At 39.8% G+C, this 17,936-nt stretch overlaps 1 protein-coding gene across 3 annotated transcripts; it reads left to right on the forward strand.

The window, feature by feature from the left end:
* Positions 1-353: 353 nt before the first annotated feature.
* Positions 354-17,482, forward strand: efcab7 (EF-hand calcium binding domain 7). 3 transcript variants are annotated; one of them, XM_089001248.1, is made up of 13 exons: positions 354-713; positions 1,566-1,774; positions 1,929-2,015; positions 6,247-6,448; positions 9,676-9,764; positions 12,321-12,462; positions 12,590-12,699; positions 13,725-13,888; positions 14,227-14,360; positions 14,563-14,705; positions 14,789-14,998; positions 15,661-15,768; positions 15,881-17,482. In XM_089001248.1, exons 1-13 carry the CDS (start codon positions 584-586, stop codon positions 15,959-15,961), a joined length of 1,809 nt encoding a protein of 602 aa, XP_088857374.1. In that variant the 5' UTR covers positions 354-583; the 3' UTR covers positions 15,962-17,482. The 3 variants fall into 3 exon arrangements, with proteins under 3 accessions (XP_088857374.1, XP_088857375.1, XP_088857376.1); XM_089001249.1 differs by having other exon boundaries at positions 12,324-12,462; XM_089001250.1 differs by having other exon boundaries at positions 6,259-6,448.
* The last annotated feature ends 454 nt before the right edge of the window (positions 17,483-17,936 follow it).

Consider the following 17,936-nt stretch of genomic DNA (forward strand, 5'->3'; position numbering starts at 1 on the left):
TTGTCATTTCATATTTCCATGATGACAGGTGAGGCACAGCCTCACCTGCCTCCCCTGAATGCACGTCACTGCAGTACATGCAAACATACATTGTAATCAGTTACTAACAACAGGGTCCAAAACACTATGTAGTGATCCCCGGGACCGGTACCGTGGGTCATTTGGTACCGGGTCACACGGAAAAAATACTTTGCCTTACATCAGTTTAATTTTGGGAATCGGAAATATTTTAGCTTGAAAAACTACCAAATCCTCTGTTACATCCGTCTACAAAAGGAGACAACGTTGCATTTGTAGTTTGGTTCCCGCCATTAAATTTGTTTCTTCCGTGTGCTTGAGAAGTGAACACCGTTTTCATTGTTGTTGACTAGCAACCAGCGTTCTCGGGCGGCGATTTTCTTCTGTCTGTCGCCCCATAACCTCATGTAACTATAACGACTGGGCGCGTGTTTTTTCGGGAGTTTTTTTTATAACATTGTATACGTATAATGAATAAATACACACCATGGATAGATGTAGTTCGAATGTGTCGTTCTTGGACAAAGAGAGTGAACATTAATTCCCTCTACTGCCCTTGACCAGGATGTCTTACCTAGATTCATCGGAGGTTGCTGATAAGGAGGAGACGTTCTACATGCAGTGCAGAGCTGCCTTCCTAAGCGTGTTCAGATCTAGTCTGACAAATATCTCCTCGAAAAATGAGTTATGTCGAGGTAAGTTCTTCCTAAACATTTGCAAAAGCCAACCTATTGTTGCACAAGGACCCATTTTTCCCAAAATAAGAATGGCACAAGGAACGAATCTTTAAGTTACAAATGACTTACATAGTCATTTCTCACAATTTCAATGATATAGTTTTTGAATTGTATTACTCAACTAATCATTTTACCTCTGCAAGATACTTTGCACATTGTCTCAAAGCGGTTATTGGGATGTATCACCGCACAGCATAAGGGAATGCCCTTCCATAGATATTTGTCATGTCCTTGTTTATGATGATATGAGTGCAGCCTGTACTACCTGAGACACATTCATTGTGTGTTCTATGTACTTGGCCAATTAAGAGGATTCAGATTCTGATTCTAAAATGCAGACTTAAATTGCCCAAAACATATTGTTAGGCTTTTGTAACCACATTATTTCCTAAAAAAAAGCCACTGTCTACTCATTTTACAAAAGTTTGCATCAAAAGTGATTGCAGTAGAAGCATTTTAGGGGTATTTTTTTTTTTCGTCTGGATAAAACATCTCTGTGTGGAAAAGTACATGCAATATTATATGTGAAGAAAATAGTACCCACTGAAATTAAATTGAATAATTGGTATTTGTTGTCTTTTGTTAAGTTCATTATTTTTAATACATTGCAATGTGATGCTCAGTTTTTTTATGAAACGGTTTTGCACATTTACATTTGTACAGTTGACATTTTTATTTTGCTATGCTTAGAATATATTGTTTTCTATCCTTTGACCCACCACCCCATCCCCTTTCAAATTGCTGCTGTGGACTGCAAATTTCCCCATTGTGAGACGAATAAAGGTTTTCTGATTCTGATTTATTTTTTAGTTCTCCAGTTAGCTGGTAGAAATCCCTCCCGGGCTACTCTTGATAAATACTGGAACCAAGGAACAACGCACATGAACTTTGATGATTTCTGCGAGATCTTGAAAAGAGAGTGGAAAAATGAGAATGATCTTTTGGGAATTTTCAAAAGGCTGGACGCAAATGGCGATGGGTACCTCACACACAGCCAAGTGGAAAAACTCCTTACAACTGTGAGTTCTGGCGTATTTTGCATTTACGTTTATCTTTCTGAGGGGTGGTCACAAAATGTTTTAATACAAGAATTAGACCAAGTCCATGAAATACATATTATTGCTTATGTTTTACTATTGTAATTTTAGCAGTTAACTACTTGAAACTTTGCAGGGAGGAGATAAAATGACACCTGAAGAGGTGAAAGCTATCTTCTCACTAAGCGACATCAACCGCGATGATAAATTTAACTATGCAGAGGTAAGTGTGCATATGTGGATACTGGATGCATCTTTTCAATCTGAAATGGTGATGTGTGCAGTTGATGAAACTGTCTCTTACGTTGTGTGTTGCTTTTTGCTGTCAGACGCCTCCATAAAAATACATAGACGCTATGCCACACAATGCATTTCTCAGTTGAACATTACAAAGAATTCAACAGGGATAAAATTCAATAGTTTTGTTCAGTTCCAAGAGTTCTTGTCATGTGTCATTAAAACACAACAGGCAATAGTCATTCAACACTCCAAATAGTCACAATCGATCTCGTCTCACATTCTTTTTTTTCTTTAATAAAGTAAATGACATTTTTGACCAGTACTGAGATACTAATTGACCATTCGACATCCCAGAGCGAGGCGCATCACTACATTTTGACAGTTCGTCATTCACCAGTCCGTCATTATTTCAAGGCAAACCAAAGTTTGTCATTTGTCAGTCACTCAGTCATTGTTATTTTATGTCTGCTATTTAGGACCATTACTAAATTTCACCGGTACACAAGTCCTTTAATCATCTGTCCGTCATTATTTTAACCACACTCCTGTGTCTCCTGCTTCTATTAGCACCGCGACTGCTCTATCTCTTTATAAGATTTTCATCTAGAAGAAAAAAAACGTCCCAACAACTTCATTCTTCTTCTATTTTATTTTTTTTAAACTTTGGGAATATCAGAGAGAAATGTGAAAATGTTACTTGCTGCCTGAGAAGGTGTATAAAGTACATGATGCTAAAAGAAATGTTAAATAATTTTGTGTTTCATGGATTTTGGATGGGAGAAAGGTGCGCATTTCTCCCCATCCAAAATAGTTGAGTTGGGCGACCACTAATTGACTCTGAGAAGGTGATTGCAACCACCTGGGAATGGCCAATTGCCGCTGGGACCTGATTGGCCAGAAGCTCAGGTGAAGTCACTTCGAGGAGGAGAAGAGGGACAAAGGACAACCTGGAGAGCAGTGTTACCTGGGGTCTGCCGAAAACTGATATCAACTTCAAATAAAGAAAACTCACAATACCCTTCCTGCATCTGGCTGAGTAAACTTTTACCAACTTTCCACCTGCTTGCTGTCTCGCCGCACACCAATTGGTGGCAGTGGTGGGATCGTGTCACCCTGCATGAAGAAGGTGGGATCGTTACGCCTTGCTGAAGTGGAAAAGATAGAAGGAAGCTGAGATGGAGAAGGTGGGACGAGGAAGAAGTTGTGTAGCACGGGCCAATCAAACTGGACTGAAGAGTTCTGAAGGGGATCAAGGAAACCAGAAGCTTGAGTTGCCCCAAGAAGATGCCGTTCTTCTTTTCCATGAGGCGTCTGACAGTTGCCAAGCCAAAGATGGAACTGAGCAGAGTGAGATGGAACCAGTGGTGAAGCCTAAGACTCAGACAAGAGGTGATGTTGATTGAACAGATCTAGAGATCAGATGCACCCAACAAGTAAGAATGGACATTTGACAGTCGATCTAGTCAACATTATCCTCCTCTGGGACCGCAGCCCAGGGCGCTGACTCTCGAACATCCAGGCCAACGAACCTTCCTCCCGCACAAGAAACTCCCAAGTTGGGTTACCTAACATGCCCAACCTCCACAGTTTCATCATCTAAGACAAGCTGCAATTCCCATGGTTTCTGAACCCAGAATTCCAGAAAGAAACAGAAGATGCAGAACGTCAGGAGCTGGAAGAGGATCTCCAGCGAGAATAACGGCAAGAATTTATCAGGGAGAGATTGGCACCCTGGACAGAAGGTGTTAATATTGTTGCATATGGGATCAAGTAAGCTACTGGCAAAGTGGCAGGGCCCATACGCTGTGATTAGGAGAATAGGACCTGTCACATATGACATTCTCTGCCCTGACAACAAATGTTATTGCTGATTATTTGACAAGAATGTCTGAACTCTGAGGAGAGGGTGTGAATGATGTCATGATGCCAAAAGAAATGTTGAATAATTTTGTGTGTTCTGGATTTTGGATGGGAGAAAGGTGCGCATTTCTCCCCATCCAAAACAGTAGAGTTGGGCGACCACTAATTGATTGAGACTGATTGAGAAGGTGATTGCAACCACCTGGGAATGGCCAATTGCCGCTGGGATCTGATTGGCCAGAAGCTCAGGTGAAGCACCTTTAAAACTAGACTGAGCCAGTCACTTCGAGGAGGAGAAGAGGGACAAAGGACAACCTGGAGAGCAGTGTTACCTGGGGTCTGCCGAAAACTGATATCAACTTCAAATAAAGAAAACTCACAATACCCTTCCTGCATCTGGCTGAGTGAACTTTTACCAACTTTCCACCTGCTTGCTGTCTCGCCGCACGACAATTGGTGGCAGTGGTGGGATCGTCTCACCCTGCGTGAAGAAGGTGGGATCGTTACGCCTTGCTGAAGTGGAAAAGATAAGAGGAAGCCGAGAGGAAGAAGGTGGGACGAGTAAGAAGTTGTGTAGCACGGGCCAACCAAACTGGACTGAAGAGTTCTGAAGGGGATCAAGGAAACCAGAAGCTTGAGTTGCCCCAAGAAGATGCCGTTCTTCTTTTCCATGAGGCGTCTGACAGTTGCCAAGCCAAGGATGGAACTGAGCAGAGTGAGATGGAACCAGTGGTGAAGCCTAAGACTCAGACAAGAGGTGATGTTGATTGAACAGATCTAGAGATCAGATGCACCCAACAAGTAAGAATGGACATTTGACAGTCGATCTAGTTAACATTATCCTCCTCTGGGACCGCAGCCCCGGGGCGCTGACTCTCGAACAGCCAGGCCAACGAACCTTCGTCCCGCACAAGAAACTCCCAAGTTGGGTTACTTAACATGCCCAACCTCCACAGTTTCATCATCTAAGACAAGCTGCAATTCCCATGGTTTCTGAACCCAGAATTCCAGAAAGAAGCGGAAGATGCAGAACGTCAGAAGCTGGAAGAGGATCTCCAGCGAGAATAACGGCAAGAATTTATCAGGGAGAGATTGGCACCCTGGACAGAAGGTGTTAATATTGTTGCATATGGGATCAAGTAAGCTACTGGCAAAGTGGCAGGGCCCATACGCTGTGACTAGGAGAATAGGACCTGTCACATATGACTTTCTCTGCCCTGACAACAAATGTTATTGCTGATTATTTGACAAGAATGTCTGAACTCTGAGGAGAGGGGGTGAATGATGTCATGATGCTAAAAGAAATGTTAAATAATTTTGTGTTTCATGGATTTTGGATGGGAGAAAGGTGCGCATTTCTCCCCATCCAAAATAGTTGAGTTGGGCGACCACTAATTGACTCTGAGAAGGTGATTGCAACCACCTGGGAATGGCCAATTGCCGCTGGGACCTGATTGGCCAGAAGCTCAGGTGAAGTCACTTCGAGGAGGAGAAGAGGGACAAAGGAGAACCTGGAGAGCACTGTTACCTGGGGTCTGCCGAAAACTGATATCAACTTCAAATAAAGAAAACTCACAATACCCTTCCTGCATCTGGCTGAGTGAACTTTTACCAACTTTCCACCTGCTTGCTGTCTCGCCGCACGACAATCTAGAAGAAAAAAAACGTCCCAACAACTTTATTCTTCTTCTATTTTATTTTTTTTAAACTTTGGGAATATCAGAGAGAAATGTGAAAATGTTACTTGCTGCCTGAGAAGGTGTATAAAGTACATGGTGAAACATATATACGTAATTAAAAAAACTGCTAAATGAAAAAAAATGAAAGGATTACAACGTACAAATAACATCAATTGTAATAAAAGAAAATATATAAGAAAGCTAACAAACAACATAAAACAAAAATCAATCGTAGTTTCATGAATGTAACTTATTTTGGGTATTTGTGGGATTGTAAGACCCAGATAAACGCAGGGAAAATGAATAGTCACCACTATGTTAACGATAATTCATCCGTGTGGACAAACACATGAAGAAAGAAATACAGGAGTCCTTCAGTGATATACTGCAAAGGTTCGTCGATCTTGACTTAAGTTTCAACAACAGAGCGAATTTTGTTGACACTTCTGGATTTACTGCCACGTGTCGCTCTGACATTAATTCTGTGATTGATAACATTAATGCCGATGTCCACAGTATGTGTGATGTATGAGCAAGTCATGTTTCAAAACATGTCATCGGCTGGTCAATATATGGTGTAACACGGCAATCTCAAAATCAGTTCTCTTCTAAATGGTACTTTTGCCATTTCAGTACCTGAACACATGAATGCGCTGGTCTTACTATTGCTGTCAGTTTTGTCGACAGCTCGTGTCCACCGCAGAGAAATGTCAGATGGCTTCTTTGGAGAAGCTCCAGTCTGATGCCAAGCTGAAGAGACAAAACTTTGGCAGCCATCCAGACAGTCCTCCAAAAGGCTCTGTGACATCTGCATTATCATCACCACCTCAGCCTCCGGAAACAACCCGGTCAGATCCAGAAGCCACACTTCGGAAAGGTAATTGAAGAACTTTTATTCTGCTTGTGTCAAAGGCTCTCAAGTTTGTTGCCTTGTAGTTTTCTGTTGATTGACTTACTTTGATTTTAGATGAGCTTCTGTTCACACCAATTGCCCCAATACACATTGCCACTCCACTGTGATGAATTTAATAGCTCTATTATTGATATTTTTTCTTCTCTCGCTATGCCAAATCACCCCATTAGGACCGTTCATTCATCAGAAGAGCCACACAATTAGAGCGGCTTGTTTGTAGGGAAGAAACTATGAAGTCTTTTGAGTTGGGTCTTGATTTCTAAAATTAGCAGATTGACAAATAATCGTCCACAGGTGTCAGTGGCTAAAAAGATGTGTTTTGATGACAGTTGGTCCTGTGTATTAAATTGCATCAAACTGGTCCTCCAGGTTCAGGTTGGGTGTGAGCTTAACAACCTCATTCTGTAAAACAAAGACCTGTTATGGAAATTGCGAGAGGAAGCCACCCCGGTTTTGGGTCGCCAGATCACGCAACAAATAGTAGAGACTTGTCGCCCAATGTTCCAATAGAAATGGGTAGAACTAACAAACAAACTGCCATATTTTCTGGTGTATAAGGCACACCCAAATATTTTCTTCAAAAGAAAATATGCAAGTACGCCTTACATGTGAATATTGAGCCTCAACACGTCACGCAACTAATTTCAGCAACCACGATTCTATTTCCCCCTGTAGAAGAAGTCGTGCGTAACCCCAGCCTTTACTGTAGTACCTTATAATGTGGTATGCCTTATATTTGGAAAACTTTTATATATTCATATACATGTATTATATTTGGTAAACCTTTTTCATTTATTGAAGGTGTGCCTTATAGTCCGGTTCGCCTCATATGGAAAAGGTTTGAAAACAGACCTTTCGTTGGGGGTGCGCCTTATACACCGGGAAATCCGGTAACTTGGTGAGAGAACTCTGGCTCAAAAATATGTTTTTATGTATTAATCAAACAACTACAATGTCAACCCTAAAATCTGAGGGCCATCATTATTTTGTAGACCATAGTTAAACCAGTTGTTGAGTGTTTAGCACGTGAACTTCACAGTTCAAAGATCGTGGGTTCAATCCCCACACTAGCCACCCTATGTTGTGTTTGAATGTTCTCCTGCATGGGTTTTCGCTGGGTCCTCCAGTTTCCTCCCACATTCAAAAAACATGCATGGCAGCCTGAATCTTCTTCCTTTCCTTTTGGCTTTTCCCTTCAAGGGGTCGTCACAGCGAATCAGTGGCCTCCATATTCAGAGTTTTGATTCACATGTTGGTTTTGGCCAAGCTTTTACGTTGGATGAACATCCAAATTGACCCTCGGTGTGAGTGTGAGTACCAATGGTTGGTCGTTTCTGTGTGCTCTGCGATTGGCTGGAAACCAGTCCTGGGTGTCCCCCACCGACTGCCCGAAGACGGCTGAGATAGACTCCAGCACCCCTCGCAACCCTTGTGAGGAATAAGCGGTTCGGAACATGAATGGTCGAACCAAAAACAGAGATCCCGCGAAAGTAAGAGGAAGACAACCCTGTGAGGTGGTAGATAGGATTGATTTAAGTGGTCAGTCTATGCTCACGTTATTGATTCAGAGGATCCCTCTACGACTGACTGGGGAGAGGATGATGGATTTGCAGGTGGTCAGGAGGAGGACCCACACCAATGGGAACTGCAAAAACAAATGAGTTCCCACAGAATAGTCAGGATTATCACATTATTGTGTCTCGCCCACATATTGATTTATCCCTGTTACATTTTAATAAGGAGATGAGGCAACATGCTTCCCTCTTGTGCATGTTGAATGTGTTATTGTTTCAGTTTGTAAACAGTTTTGTTTGCTCGTTTGGATGTATATTTGACTGTCTGTGTTTAGGCTTAAAGCTTTAATAAATGAAATACAGTAAAGTCTCGTTATATCGATATTCAAGGGAGTCCGAAAAAAAATCGATATAACCGGGACTATCGATATATCCGACCCTGTTTTCATGTAATTTTGTCCGTGCGTGCATAGAAATAGCATCGATATAACCGGGACTATCGATATATCCGATATCGATATAACGAGACTTTACTGTAATTGGTATTATGTTGGATACGGTGTGTATATCTACAGTATCTACTATCTACAGTATCTACATTGTGCTGTTTACTTGTTACTTTTATTTTTTTGTTTGTTTATGTGTGTGTTCACCACTTAGCATAATTGCCGAGTAGTTTGGGGCTTTTCCTTTTAAAGTCACATGTTGAATTAGGAGACCTTTGGTGGATACATGCTGTGCGCTGGTTTTACCTCATGATGTTAGTAATGCCAAAAGCATGCAGTACAATTTCAATGTTTTTAGGCCCACTCTTTGAATACCACAGGAAATCGAGATACTGATGATCGGGCTTCGTTTTGATACATTGCTAAATATATTTGAAAGGAAACACCTTTTCAACCCTCTCTGATCCAATGACTTGTGCCACAAAGGTTATAAAAAGTTGTGAGAGAAAGTCAGGAGTCGCTTCGGCGATATTTCGTCACATGCTCAAAACAATGCTGACTCGACGGAGTACTCTGTACTGTACTTCACTCCATTGCTCATCCTCAAGAACCTGGATGTTGGTTTCATGAGCTAAATGTGATTTTCATTTGTGAAACGGAATGTGAAAAGTCAAGCAAACTGAAGTTGTTTGGAAAATATTTAAATTTGTATTTGTGAACCGAATGTGAATAAATATACAGTACATCATTGTCTGGTGTCAAATAGTTCAGACATTTCCTCACTGGAGCTCTTTCAATAAAAATTCTAAATATTTTGCTGATCACTTTTACAAACCCAATCCCAATGAAGTTGGGACGTTGCGTTCAACATAAAGAACACAGTAAAATACAAATTAGGATAAACTTGATTGTTTTTATCAAATTAACATTATTTTTGAATTTTATGGCTACAAGTTCCCAAACATCTGGGAGACATGACACCTAGCTCCAACTCACCAGCCACACTTGTCAGGATAAGCAATATAGATAGTGGATATCTTCTTGTTTGCACAATCTTTCTGTATTCAAATGTAATATGCTGTCATGTTAGCCGTAGGTTGACATCTGTAACATACTTTCTTTGATTCCATGAACAAATATTTGCATTTGATATGTTAGCATTTTTTTTCCTAAAATAAGGAACATTCTACTTTGTTAGTGTATAGTTTTTGACAAGGTGTGTTTTATTCAGATAGCCAATCATCCTCCTGTCCTTCATCAGCACGCAGTAGACGATCGTCTCTGTCCCAGTCGGTCGCTGCGACATCCAGCAACAGCAAGGTCAGTCAAAATACCAACAGCAACTCCCTCAGTTACCAACTTTCCTAGGCCTTAATGAAGCTACAAAAATGGGACACACTATTATTACCTCCATTAAAAGTCGAACATTATTATTTTTCTAAATGCTGATCTTTTCCTTATCTCATCTATGGATGGATTGATAGACTGCCCATTGCTTCCATGAACATAATGACATAATAAAATGTGTACATGATATTTAAATATATTGTATCAAAATGTCTCCAGGATACAACATGAAATTGAATTTCATAAAATCTCAATTCTAAGTAATTTTTTATTCTCACCATTTTAAAGGGAAAATACAAAGTACAACATTGTTGCTTTATTTGTCATGTCATATGACAGAGGAATTAATTAGAAATCAAAGCATTTCTCTGTATTTTTTCTTGCATGTAATGTCAAGTTAAAAAGAAATAAACACTAATACACATTATTTGTATTGTTGAAACAAATGAAGAGGTTTAGTCCATGTGTTTGGTGTTGGCTCAATGTGTTGTAGTTCAGTACTGTACATCGTCATTACATACATGTACATTTTACTTTTGTAAAAGTATTTTCTTTTTAGACCGCCAGGTAGTTTCAACAATTGAGTCTAGTTTTGTGATGTTTATGAATTGTAAGTTGTCTTTGGACATTCAATTGATTTTTCTGCGGAAGTGAAATATGTATATTTTTTTTATTCACAAATATTCCGTTTTAGTGAGAAGTAAATCACCCAGACAAAATTATCATACTGGTGTGCTTTGGGCACTCAAGTTTGGACAGTGAATGAATGGTACAAAACTCACAAAATAAATAAAATAGAGGCCTGAAATATGTCACACGTCTGCCCTCCTCAGGATGAACTTGAGTACAACAATATTTGTTGGCTGCCAGCCTTGGCTGCTGCAGTCACACATTTTGAATGACAATTGACAACTTGTCAATGAAATAATGACAATGATCCCTATGTTGCTCCTGAATCCTGATTCTTCCGCTTACAGCCATCACATGGTTCCAACTTTGTGTCAACAGTTTGGGAAATAAACACCCACGTCTCAGCCGAACTATCAAGGCACATTTGGATGCAATTACAAATCTGATTTTTTTTTTTTTTTGTCCACTAATGTGAATGGACTACAATCTCACATTTTACTTGAAGAGGAGAAGCTGTTACACAATGCTGTCAATAAGGATGTTCCTTACAATCAAACTCTGTGCAATTTATTTCATAGTTTCCATGTGTTAATGTTTTAAGATGATGAAACACATTAAAATAACCAAATCCAAAGTAAACATAAAAACGCTGTTTAAATGGTGATTTCATTTACTAGGAGCATTATGGGTATTTTTAAAGTACTTGGCCTTGTTTGAAAAAAGTATTTACGGGTAAATGTAGTGATAGTGTGTTGGGTCGCTTTCTTCTTCAAGACTTGGATGCCTTGCTGTGATTAAAGGGACTTGGTTTGCTCAATGTATCGCAACAATATTGTCATTGTGATGCTGACCTGCAATATGTGTATTGCAAAGTGATGAAATTGTTTTCATAGGAAGCAGTATGTTGTAATGTATTATCAGCAATTAGATGGAAATGTAAATGCATGTTGTCTATGCGATACCAAGTTCTGTATTCAATAGAGAATGACACCTCAATTCCAATTAAATTCATCCATCCGTTTTGTAATCCACTTATTCTCGTGATGGTCATGGAATGTGGGATTAACGGTGTACCCGGAGAAAACGCACACATTCACAGGAAGAACATGTAAACTCACACGAATTGAACCCTTACACCTTTGCAATGTGATGGCCCACTGTACCGCATTCCAATTCAATTCTTGAATCGGAATTGCAAACAAGAAGCAGGATTGCAATTGAAATTCAAATTCCAGGATGTAGAAATGCAATTCAGGATGCTAATTAATGTTTATCAGAGCGTTATAGCATTGAAGTATGTTTACAACATACATTTCATGTAAATATACTTAACGCATACAATACTTGGTATACTGTAGTTTCTATCTATCTATCTATCTATCTATCTATCTATCTATCTATCTATCTATCTATCTATCTATCTATCTATCTATCTATCTATCTATCTATCTATCTATCTATCTATCTATCTATCTATCTATCTATCTGTCGATCTCTCTGTCTCTCTCTATCTGTCTATATCGACTCATCCCTTTTTTCCCAAGTGATTAAATGCAGTTAACAGGCAGGGGGATCAATAGCATTAAAATTATAGGGTTGGCAGTGATTTTGAGTTAATGCCATGTGGTTGATCGAACCCCCCTTTGGAACCTACTGGTTGATCGTGAATGATGCAATGAGCACTCCAAGTGTAGGTACAGTGAGTCTTCTCTAGGTTGATGGCACACTGTTAAGTCCATGAATTCATAACAAAATGTAATTCTGCCATCATAAGTAGAAACAGTTTACTTAAACACATTCCATTTGTTTTGGAATAATAATACGATCTTGCTGATTATGTTTATTGAATTAAACAGGTGTGCACTTACTCCAGTTAATATTTTTGCTTCATTCTTCCAGCAGGAGTATCACAGTTGCATCAGGGGATCTTTTTTCCTGGAAGAAGATGGCGCCATCAGTTCACTGCAGTATCAGCTGCACCTGCCCCAGACTTCCAATGTTACTCTTAGTATCCAGCCTCTGAGCCTCGACCAAAGAGCGGGTTCGAATGCACTTTCATCACTGGCACTGTTGATAGTCAACTATTTGTGGATAAAATTTCTCCTTGAAACCAGGCTTTGTCACACATCTTAACTTTTTTAAATGTAAGCCTCTGTTCTGTTTTTAAGATAAGCCTTCCCCCTGGATGAATGTGGACACGGCTCTTTTTGTGATGTTAGCTGGCGATACAGAAGAGGATTCGACACTCTTGTGTTTCACTGGTACAAAGGACAAAGAAGTAGGTTTTGCATTTTCACTTCAATTGAAAATTGTTTCCTATATACATCTTGTGTAGTGACACAATTAATGTTTTTTCTTTATGCTTTCTGCCCCTTTATTCGAAAAGAGAAAGTTATCCATACTAATATTATAAACATCTTGGTAAAAATGCACTGAAATTAGTCCATCCATCATCCTCTGCTTATCTGTGGTCACTTTGCATTAGCTGATCCGTGAGCAGAGAACCTCACTCTCATTGGCCACTTAATCGAGCTCTTCCGCTGGAATCCTGAGACATTCCCAAGACAGCTTGGAGGTTCTCCAGCGTGTCCTGGGTTGTCTTCATCAAAGCAAATGCAACACCGATCCGCCGGTTGATCTCCTGCTCCATTCTTCCCTCACTTCTGAACAAGCCCCCAAGATACTTGAACACACCCTCCAATCGGTATCCCGTCCTGCACATAAAGGACTTCTCCGCCCACCTGGTGATAGACCTGGTGCGTGGTTGCCATCAAGGGCCAGTACACCTGCAGGATGTACGTACGCACAGTAGTCCTCACACTCTTTGGCCATTTCCATCTCCTGCTCATGCCTTTTGGCCGCAAGGAAACAGCCCGTCACTTGCACCGTCACCCACCTGCGCTATTTCAGGGCTCAGCTAACAATGCATTGTGGTTTATAATGACTTGTTGAATGTTCACCACTTGTCCAAGTACTTTATTGGTAATTTTCGCTGTACTAAATTTAAAACAAATATTTTTTTTCTTTCTTTTCATTGGACATTCGGACACCCCTACAAAATAGCGTGACCCCTGTGCAGTGCACTCTATAGCGAATAGTATGGCCATTCGAACACAGCAATAGCGGTTTTTTTTAGTTAAGGAGGAGTACAAACTGCCTGTAGAGCAAACATGACCATTTCTGTGTGTAATACATGGTATGATCTGCCTCTGCAATATATGCCATAGCTTTGGTGTTATATTGTGTGGTATGTAAAAATAATGTTTTTTGATTAATTTTGTTAAGCGTAAAAATGTCCCACAGAAGTACATTTGGAGAGGTCAACTGAAAGCTGGGACGTACTACCTACTGCCTTTCTCCAGTGGTTGCAGATTAAAGAAAAGAAGTAGAAAGAACGTCTCTCAGAAGTCCGTCGAACTTGTCTATAAAACAGACACTGGAGGACTCGACCTCACCAGAGATTTTCGGTAAGTGTGTTTGCTTGGTTAGTTTCTAAACTAATACCATCCAACATTATTTCAAACTACCAGTTGCTGTATTTTAAAGCATATTTGAGATAGTACTAAACTTCAAGTGCCCAGAATCATTAGTCTATTTGAGCATTAATAACATCTGGTGCCTTAGCGGAGTGTTTGTTTATTTGTGGAATGATGCCATTGCTTTTGTGTTATTTAGTGATCTTAGTTTGTTGTGGTGTTTGGGTGCATTATCATTTGAAGTCTCAACTATTCTGCCTTGTCCAACTATGCAAATAGACAGCCAAGATACAACATCTGTAGTGCAGTAATGCGATGATGTGCCGCAGGGAGGCACTATCCGAGATCTTTTACATGATCGACCTGGATGGGAATGGTTTGCTTAGTCTTGAGGAATATAACTTCTTGGAGCTGATGATCAGCGGAGAAGAGTGCAAGATGGGGACGTGGGCTATCTGCAAAGGTACAAGTTCACTGCCCTTATTCGTAATAAATTGTGTCTGAAAATCCCATTCAGTACATATAAGGACAACAGTCTGAACTGAACTTCCGCTTGATGTTGTATTTTATTGTAGTTGAACAATTTGCACCATAAAGATGATAATTGTTGCCAAATCGTGGAAACACTCGCCAAGCATTGACTTCAGGATCATTTGTGCCCGCAGATAATTTTGACATGCGAGAGAATCAACTGACAAAACAGGGCTTCATGGAGTTGACTTTGATGGAGGCAACAGATGGCGACACTGATGACCTGTGGACCCTTGTTGAGACCATGGGCTACAACCGGATGCTGGAGCTCGTCGAGGTTATCAATCTTTTTTTTTACATGTACATAATGACATTTGCAGGCTGTTTTTTCCACCCTAATATGAACTCCTATGTCAACAGGCCTGCCCGTTCCAGATAGACATCCTTTGTGAGAGCACCCAGCCATCAGTAAAGCCTATCAGACTGGACTCTGGGTCCAAGATTCTCAACCAGGCCTTACAGAAGTCCATCACGTTAGAGGGAGCAGTCAAACAACTCAAGGGTCAAGACAATTTGTTCATCTACACCTACAAAGGAGAACACAGGGTATCGTCTATCATAGTCAACAAGGTAGAGTCCGACATTTGACAAGGTTTTCCAATGTTTACACACAGACTTACTGGTATTAACTTCTTTTAGGCTTCCATTACTATTGCATATTACTTCCCTTATTTCTGCTTCAGATAGTTATTTTATGGAAAGTTCTTGTGACACTGGCTTTTGGGTAGTACATCACAACTTTGCGTGATGAAGTGCAGTTCTACTTGTGAAACTACGGTATAAATTCATTATTACATTTGTATCTTAAAAATAAAGAGTACAGTATTTTCCGGATAAGGTGCACCTAAAATCTTTCAATTTCTTCAAAAGCTGACCATGATCCTTACTGTATAATTCAATGTGCCTTATCTATGGAATTGGATTGGATTGGATTTGGATTTGCCTTTATTAGTTTTACAGTGGAGAAATTTACATTTCACCGATAACCGATAAATTGAGGTTTACGTCTTTCTTTTGTGTGCTTACGGTTGAACGAGGTTGGTCATATTGTGGATATGAATTTAAACGCATTAGCAACATTGAGTTATTATGCTATTGCTTTAGAGTTATTTGATGTATTGTTATTGCTGTAGCCTTGCACATAGTGTGCAATTTAAACATATTGTTCAAGTTTTTTATCCTTGTTTTACTACAGTCAGTGATTGCAAATGTTGTTGTTGTTGTTGTTACAGTCCAACCAGAAAGTAACGCTTCGTATCAACAACAAACACAACAGCAACTGCTGCAGCAGTAGAGGCCTGAACGTGTTTGCGATAGAGGTGCCAGCCAGAACAAAGATGGTAGGACATTTTTCTATTGTGATTATTTCCTGATCACACTAATACCAGTTTTAATACTTCTGATGATGTGGGTGGGTTTGATATTAAGACAGTCATATGTGCTTCCCGCAAGGTGTGCCAACATGTCCTGCCCATCAATGAAAAACAGGACTGGACCTACAACTGTGTGGAGACTTTACTGCCTTCTAAATAGAGCTGGATACCGTTTGCAGCTCTTCCATGCTTGTGACATCCTCGAGTTTGTTGAAACAGTTAGGATGATTGGGGTGTTGTGGGGGTTGGCTGCATCAAATAGACTGCTCACAAAAGAACCCTGCATATAGATTCTTGGGTGCGTTCCTGTCTGTGGTGCATTTCAAAATTGTATTTTGTTACCGTTATATTTATTCTGGTAGGCTACTTGAGATCAGATTCTTATTTGCAATACCGAGCTGGCAGGAGATGTCAAATTATACTTGTGGTATATAACATAGATAAGTGGTGCATATTGTTGCCATCGTTATTTTCTTATTCTGCACTGCAGTATCTATCTGCTTTGAGGACTGCGCTGGCAATGAAATGCACGCCGCTGGTCTGAACTTTACTTGCCCTTTGCCTTTTTAACTGAATCTGGACCTGCTATTAATATCTTACACCGTTCTGTGCCCTTTGACTTTCTCTACTGAAACAGTAGAGATGGCTAACTAAATGTCATTTGGCATAGGAGATGTTTTTTATGCCACTGTGTGCTTTTCTTTTTCCCACATGGTTTGCTTTAAAGGACAACCAACGTCACTTTTTTGTTTCTTAACTGACATCAGAAAAACGTTTTATAGCATCTAAAATACCCAAAACACGCAGTATGATATTTTTATTCAAATGCAAAACACAATTAAAAATGACTTAGTGTCCAAAATCTGCAAAAAATTGAGCTGCGAATTGGGCATTTTCAGAAAGTCCCGCCCCCAGTTTGTGACGTCACGCCAAGACATCTTGCATTGCTTGAGAATCAAAACAATGGCTTCAGATTCGGAGAATATGCTTTCTTGTTACACCTCCGGTTATGAATATGATTCAAATAGTTCTGAAGAGGAAAGCATACATGTTTGCAATCGATTAAAGAATTTATTCCATGCCATTTTGAGGCAACATTGGGGAGAAACGATCACCATAAAGGAGGCACAAAATGGCGACCTCCTGTGGCCACCTCCGTTTCCACAGGCTCATAAATTCCTTATATGGAGCTTGGACACCCTCTTCTGGCGGCTTTTGCGTGCAACACAGGGTTTTAAAACCAAACAATATAGCAAAATACATTGACGTGATGTAAGGACTGCTACAATGTGTCTTTTTTTCAGTCAGGGGGCGTTCTTTTAGTGACGTCACGTACAGACTCGTCACCAACTCAAAAACAAGACTTCCTGAATATTCAGCGTGAGTCTTAAACCGTAAAATATAGCTATATGCGGTGGAATCTTTTTAAAATACGCTCAGTAGAAGTCATTTGAAGCCATTTTACAAATTATGGACACAACTTGTCCGGAGACGTCGGTTGTCCTTTAAACCCTGAGCTGTTGTATGTGCATATAATGTGTTACTGTAATAAGTGCAAAATATTTTTTCTCTTTTTACTTTTTTGAAAATAATGCAATTATACATGGGATATCAGTCATATGTTAATGTTAAGAATGGTTTGGCTTCCATGTTTCTGTTCATAAAGTCATCATTTTCTCAATCAGCCTCATTCGTTTTGTTTCATGCTCTGCAGACAAATAGCACAAGACTGGTGTTTAAGTTTACTCAGTTCATGATGAATAAACACAATGAAGCAACAGGCAAACAGGAAAAGGCTCAGAGCTATTTCTCAATGTTTCACCCACTTGCAGTGCATGGATATATTTTTGAACAGGTACTATTTAAACTACTCTTAAATTCAAAATGTTTCAGCGAACATATTTGTATATACATACTATTCATGCTTCTTTTCCTTTTAATATGGAGCTGACAGCTCAATATACAATGGTGTGAAAATGTGTTTTTCCTTCTAAATCAAACAAAATTTAAGTATTAGTCAAAGTCAACACAGGTAAACACAAAATGTGTTTTTTTATTTTAATTTTTATTATTAAAAGGAAAACCAAATCCAAACCTATGTTGCCCTCTTTGAAAAAAAAATGTTTGCATCTTAC

The sequence above is a fragment of the Hippocampus bargibanti genome, linkage group LG07 (genome assembly GCF_051943395.1).
Source record: "Hippocampus bargibanti isolate YZ-2025 linkage group LG07, ASM5194339v1, whole genome shotgun sequence".
NCBI lineage: Eukaryota > Metazoa > Chordata > Actinopteri > Syngnathiformes > Syngnathidae > Hippocampus > Hippocampus bargibanti.

Coding starts and splice junctions, on each gene's coding strand:
- efcab7 (XM_089001248.1), top strand. CDS start 584: ATGTCTTACCTAGATTCATCGGAGGTTGCTGATAAGGAGGAGACGTTC. Junction 13,889..14,226: donor GACCTCACCAGAGATTTTCG/GTAAGTGTGTTT, acceptor GATGTGCCGCAG/GGAGGCACTATCCGAGATCT. Junction 14,706..14,788: donor GGATGCTGGAGCTCGTCGAG/GTTATCAATCTT, acceptor CTATGTCAACAG/GCCTGCCCGTTCCAGATAGA.